This window comes from Diplotaxodon limnothrissa, linkage group LG12 (genome assembly GCF_057381915.1).
Source record: "Diplotaxodon limnothrissa isolate DT_005_m linkage group LG12, D_limnothrissa_male_GT1.1, whole genome shotgun sequence".
In the NCBI taxonomy this organism is placed as follows: domain Eukaryota; kingdom Metazoa; phylum Chordata; class Actinopteri; order Cichliformes; family Cichlidae; genus Diplotaxodon; species Diplotaxodon limnothrissa.
This window is the reverse complement of record NC_140607.1, coordinates 38,168,438-38,174,895: the sequence shown is the minus strand read 5'-3', so window position 1 is coordinate 38,174,895 and position 6,458 is coordinate 38,168,438. Positions and strand designations below refer to the sequence as shown.

Sequence of the window (6,458 nt, the reverse complement as noted above, 5' to 3'; positions counted from 1 at the left end):
ACGCACTTTATGTGGGGGTCAGTCAGTCGTTGCTCTCACGTCTGCAGCTGGTTCAAAATGCGGCTGCACGACTCCTAACAGGAACTTGAAAAAGAGAGCATATAAGCCCTGTATAAAAGGCCCCAAAGTTCATAGAATAGTTTTACTGGTGTTTGGTGTTCTGGCCGACACACTGGGGTGACCGTAGTGCTCAAAGACTGAATCAGTGCCACAGCCGTGCCTGTCTTTGATATCTCCACTACAACCCCCGTGCTAACCTCTCTGCACTGGCTGCCTGTGTCTTTTAGAGTTCATATTAAAATTCTCATGTTTGTTTTTAAATGCCTTCAGTCTTGCCCCGTCCTACCTCTCTGAGCTTCTTCATCCCCACACACCCTGTCGGTCTCTCAGGTCAGCTGACCAGCTGCTCCTGCTCAGAGGGGGCGGGGCCTTCTCTATCGTGGCTCCTAAATTATGGAATAATTTGCCCATGCACGTTAGAGAGGCGCCTTCACTGTCCACTTTTAAATCACGTCTTAAAACCCACTTTTATTCCTTGGCTTTTAACCTCAGTGAGACTTGGTTTCTCTTTTAATTGAAGTAGTTGCTTAATTAATGATTTCACTCTTCTTTTATTTGGTTTTTATTTATCTCATGTAATTTTATTTTACAGTTCCAATGTACAGCACTTTGTGTCAGCTGTGGTTGTTTTAAAGTGCTTTATAAATAAAGGTGATGATGATGATGATGATGAAGAAGAAGACACGCAAATACACACAACATGCAGTCGTTTTGTCAGAGCAAGAGCAGCCTACAGCGACCTCCGTGTTGCGCTTGGTAGCTTAATGAAAAGGTTTGGTTTTGTTTTTTTGGTTTTTTGCCTGTCCCGTTTGCTTCTTTTTGCCATCAGAATTATTGTCTAAAAAAGAAGAAAGATGCCCAACAGATTTACTTTACCAAATAGACCATCCCAGCCTTGCCATAATGGTCTATTTGATTCACCTTTTATAAAATATCTTTTATCTATTTTTGAATTATCACTTTGAAGTGTTTAAATGTAAGCAATGCAAGATGTAATTTATGTCTGTCCAGATGCAAATATAGTAACGAGTAAGATAACAAAATACAGTTCTGAACATTTGCAGCTGAAAAAATTCTCAGGAATATCTTTCACTTCAAAAGATCAAATAATTTACCGTATCAGTTTATGCTTTGTGTCAATATGCATTAGAGACTGGTCCTGGGACGGAATAAGCATGTCGAGCAATGCATCCCAAGGAAAACATCCTTGACACAACACCAGCTGTGTCAACACGGTGCATAGAACTTCGAACCCTTTGGTACTGGACTCTGTGTCCTCTGGCCTGAAGAAGTGCTTTCACCATCCGATATCCAGCGTGAGGATGCCTGGATTTTATGTCTGTAATGCATTGGTCCAACTCTTCATCTGACAGGCTGCTATAGAGTGCTTTGACTGAAAGATTGAACTCATTCATGTGTCGGAATACTGTGTTTCTGGACATTCCCAAAATTTTAGCAATGGCTGGGATGGACAAGTTCAGTTTCAGAAGGCTGTTAAGATGATGGGGGGGAAAGAGCCATTCTTAGTCGCCCAGTAGGTCCCCACTCAAACTGAATGACAGCACTATGTAGATTCATTTTATCCTTTTTTCTGTTTATCAGAGTATGTAAACTACATAATGCATCTAAGAGGACAGGGCAAACCTCAACTTGACCGGACAAAGCTTGTAGAAAAACTAGTTCCTGGGTGCAAATGAAATCTAAAAAGTCCAGATCCAGGGGAAGGTGTTCAAGACAATGTTCTAAACGTGAACGCGGTCTCCGAAGAATATGATGTAGGAGAAGATCCTAACAGAGAGGAAAAAGAATTATTTTTGTAATTTTTAAACCACCAACAAACAGTGAGTTAAAAACACAATGTTAGTTACGTTAACTGAATATTCTTAGGTTATAAGATTCCAATGTTTATTTTATCATATTTCCTTATGGTTCTTTCAAAAAAGTTTTATAATTCATGCCATTTGTTGCAGTATTTAGATTTTCTGGTTAGGATTTTATTTATTCTTTTCTTACATCTTTTGTTTTAATAGCACAGTATATTTAAAAATTGAGCTCGCAAGAGAAAAAGCTTTATTTTCTATTTTATCTTTTTTATTTAAATGTTTTTGAGAACAAAGCCAAACCAAAACTTACTGTAGAAAGCTGGAACTGATTCTTGAGTTCAGTGTTCCCAAGGAATACTCTGAATGGATGGAAAAAAAATGAAAACAGATTGCCTGGAGGCGTGTTTCATTTATGAAAAGGTCAGAAAATTTAATTTGATATTGTCAAATTTAATCCCTTTTGTTTATAAAACAGTGAGAATGAATTTCTTAATGGGTCGCTCGCTTGTAGCCTGCAAGGGCCTCAACTTCTCCATCCCCACAATGTGCAACAAATGAGCACAGCTGATCTTCAAGAGTGGAACATCAGCCAGTTACTTCCAACTTTAACGCAGCTTGTAGTCTTGGAGACCAGCACGCCAAAACTGCATGCACAACTTCTGCTAACAGTGGAAACGGATTAAGAAATCCATGCAAACAGATTCATAAACCGAAAGAATATTATTTTACAGGATTAATGATCACAAACCCTGAGTGTGTATACGAGAAGCAGAAGAAGCAGAGGGAATATCCCGTTTAAGTTTAGATAGTATTTGTAAAGACATTGACCATATCCTTTTCTGAAAGTGTGGATATAATGGATGGGGTAAGGTACTGACATGCTACAACTTTATAGTTGTTAAATTCTGGGTACAAGTATACATGCCCATTTTGTACATCTTTTTTAATATTATTATTATCATCCTACCCAATTATGTTTCTTTTAATCAGAGTATGCTGTTTTAATGACTTTACAATATCATTTACATTGTGTTCCTTACATTTTCCCAAATTGTATGTTATATTAATCCTATATTTCCGTTTTAATATTTCTAATGTTTGCCTTGTTTTCTTCACTGTCTGGTCTGCCTCTGTCTTGCCTGTATGGATGCATTTACACCTAAATGTCCCCAACAAAGGATGTTTTAATTCACCACTATTCCAGTGAAACACGAGTCTCCCATCTTCCTGCTACCGGTCTCGAGTTTTTGTTCACCAAAGCACACACCAACTTCATACTGACGGACAGATCACTGCCCTTTTGCCGCCTTGTCTGACCGTGTTTTGTGGCTGTGGTTCACTTCGCCTCACTCTTCCCCATTCTTGTCATTAAATCAGGCCGTTCTGCAACCATGGCAGCCATTCACTCTATGGCTTTATTCATGGTGTATTTTACCCAGTGGCGTGCACAGACATTTTCATGATCCCTGATTTCACAATCTGAGTCAGAAAATATCCACTGATGGAAAAAACTTGACAATCCAGTATATTCAGTCAACTGTCATCTTTGTTTTGGATGACATAACACGACAGACTCTCAGGCACTGGTTTGGCTTTGAGTGGGCAACCATGTACCAAACGGCTGAGAGCAGCCGGCCTGGGTTCCTCTCAGCCGTTTGGTACATGGGTTAGGGTTAACCCATGTACCACGGGTTCTAGTCCAACCCGTGGCCCTTTGCCGCATGTCCGCCCAGTGGCGTGCACAGACATTTTGGGGGGCAAGTGCTCCAGGGGGGAAAAAGGGCACTTTTTGCATATGTGGAAAACCTTTTCTTTTTATAATAAAAAAAATCGCACAGGTTAAATGCAATTTGACTTTTATTTCAAAACATTCTCTAAAAATCAAAAATCACACCACAAAAAGATAAAATCTGTATCCAACTCTAAACTATATACATACATATTCTCAAGTGTCCATTAAATGGAGTGTACTGCTCTAAAGAAGCATCCTTCTTGGTGCCATGTCTTTGTAGATGTTGATGACCTCGTTGTAATTGATCTCCACATCTTTCTCAATGGCCAACAAGAGGAGATCAGACAACCTTTCTTCTCCACACAAACTTCTTAGTTTATTTTTGATTATTTTTAGCTTTGAAAAGGATCTTTCAACTGTCGCAGTTGTCACTGGTAGTGTTGCGTAGATCTGAATCATTTTGACAAAGGCAGGAAAGATCAGCTGGCCATTGTTTTCCCTCAGTATCAGAAATATTTCTCTGAGGTCTTTTGAACTAAAGCTGGAGTGGAAGACCTTTAATTCTGTTTTGAGCTGGTCCTCATCTTCTCCATAGAATTCACAGAGGATGTGGACAGCTTCAATGGCTTCTGGGTTTGGTGGGCCTACCCAGTTAGCATGCACAGTTAAGGGCTGGAAGGACTGAATGATTCTGGCCGTTGGGCTTCCAGTATTGTCCCCTTTGAACCTCCTGTTCAGTTCCCCAGTCATGATGTCCAGAAAGGTGAAATATACACCACTTCTGAAATATGCCTCCACTGACTCAAACTGAGCACCTACTTGAGACACTGTGGTGCTGTGTTGGAAACGCACTGGAACTTTCCGCTTTCTCTCCTGACCAGGCACCACGGTAGGTACTGGAATGTTGAAACTCTCTGCCTTCTCTGATGCACATCTAAATATCTCTCCAAATTTCTCCTCAGACCTCATGGTTTGCAATGTGTGAAGCACACCATCAATTACCTTGTAGGCAGTGGAATGGTCCAACCCTTCTTCCTGCAGAGAATCTGATGCCAAAGCAGTGACTTCGAATACTGGTGTGGTGATTTCCATGCAGAGAATGAACATAAAATTAATGGCATTTCTGTACATCTGAGCATCACCTTGGGCCAGGTTAGATGGGTCACTGTCACTGATGTCATCAAGGAGCATCAAAATGGCTTTCAAATTTCTCTGAAGTGCCTTCAGTGCTTTTTCCCTGCAAGCCCATCGAGTATCTGACAGCTGCTGGAGCTCCATAACACGTTGTCCAGGAAAGAGAGACTCCTGAAATTTGACCAAGGCAGCATGACGCTTTGGGGAGCCTGAGCAAAAGGCATACAATTTCTCCACCAAGTTGAAAAATGTCACAAAATGCTTGCTGGACTTTGATGCCTCCACTAGTACCAAATTGAGGCAATGGGCTTTGCAGTGCACATAGAGGGCCTTCTCATTGTGTGCACGGATTCTAGCTTGGAGACCTTTATACATGCCACTCATGTTGGCTGCTCCATCATAGCCTTGACCATACATGTTCTTCATCTCTAGGCCATTCTTTTGCAGAAGCAAGAACACTGTATTCTCCAGCTCCTGGCCTGTAGTTGTATCAACATTGCACACTTCGATGAATCTCTCCTTTATTTGCATATGATGAAAATATCGCACAACAAATGACACTTGCTCTTTGTGTGAAACAGAGGTTTCATCAAGTAGAATGGAATACATTTCAGCCTCTTTTATTTCACGTTGTATCTCCTTCCTGATGTAAGTTCCTAGTGCTGCAATGATGTCATTTTGACTTCTGTTGGAAAGCAGTGACACCTGGGGCCTTGTCTTGGTGGCTTTAACTGTGGCAGTTTTTTCCAAATGCATTTTCAGCACACTATCGTAGCGGGAAAATACATTGACTAATTCACGAAAATTGCCACGGTTATCACTGGACTCACTCTCATCATGACCTCGGAATGCTTGTCCCTGACGTGCAAGATACACTGTTAGGTCAATTAATCTTGTCAGGATTTCTTTGTTTGTCTGCCTCTCTCGCTCTCTAACTTCCACCCCTTTTACGTCTGAAACATCAAATGCAGACTGAAGGGCCTTTTTCTGGAAATTGATCCATCTAACCATGCTTGTCATGTGCATCTCTGCGCTGGAGTGTTGTTTGATTTTTTCAAGAGCAGTACTCCACTTTCTGATGCCATCAGTTGTCCAGGCTGTTCTGCTTTTATATTTTTCATCCGAGAGGAAAAGCAGATAACTAAAACAATGCATTGAATTAGCAGTGGGTGAGTATTCCAGCCACACATTAGCAGAAAACCACTGTTTCTGGAATGATCTCCCCTCAGTTTTTGGGTAAGGTATATCAGGCTGACATGGGCCCACATTGCAGCACATTGAAACGTATCTGTCATTGCGCTTTATTTTAAATGTATGGATGTGTGTTGGATCTGTTGGGTATTGTAAAGCTGCTAACTTTGACATTATGTGATCGATCTGTTCTTCCTCATTGTGGTCTTCAGAGAGCACTACATCAGTGTCTGTAGGCCTAACTGAACCTGTTGCTGCATTGGTCGCGGCTTCATCTGTTTCTATATCTCCCTCTTCTGCTATGCTGGTAGATGGCATAGAGCTGCTTCCCTGCTGTGACTGACTACAATGGAATAATAATAATAATAATAGTATTATTATTTATCATAATAATAAGCTTAAACAGATAGTTTTAATAATAACCCATACTGCAAGTCTTGTAACATAGAAATAACTTTCATAGGTACAAAATAATAGTTAGCTCAATGCCTGCTGATTAAGTTCATTAAAAACTAAGT

General features: G+C 40.6%; 1 protein-coding gene and 1 pseudogene across 1 annotated transcript; both read right to left on the bottom strand.

Moving 5' to 3' along the window:
* Positions 1–1,171: 1,171 nt before the first annotated feature.
* On the bottom strand, positions 1,172–3,606 carry LOC146621866 (uncharacterized; annotated as a pseudogene).
* Positions 3,607–3,858: 252 nt separating this feature from the next.
* Positions 3,859–6,258, bottom strand: LOC146621865 (uncharacterized). The gene is made up of 3 exons (XM_085367621.1): positions 5,835–6,258; positions 4,494–4,508; positions 3,859–4,244 (listed from the first exon to the last, which is right to left on the bottom strand). The coding sequence occupies exons 1-3, from the start codon at positions 6,256–6,258 to the stop codon at positions 3,859–3,861; spliced, it is 825 nt and encodes a 274-aa protein (XP_085223747.1).
* Positions 6,259–6,458: the final 200 nt, after the last annotated feature.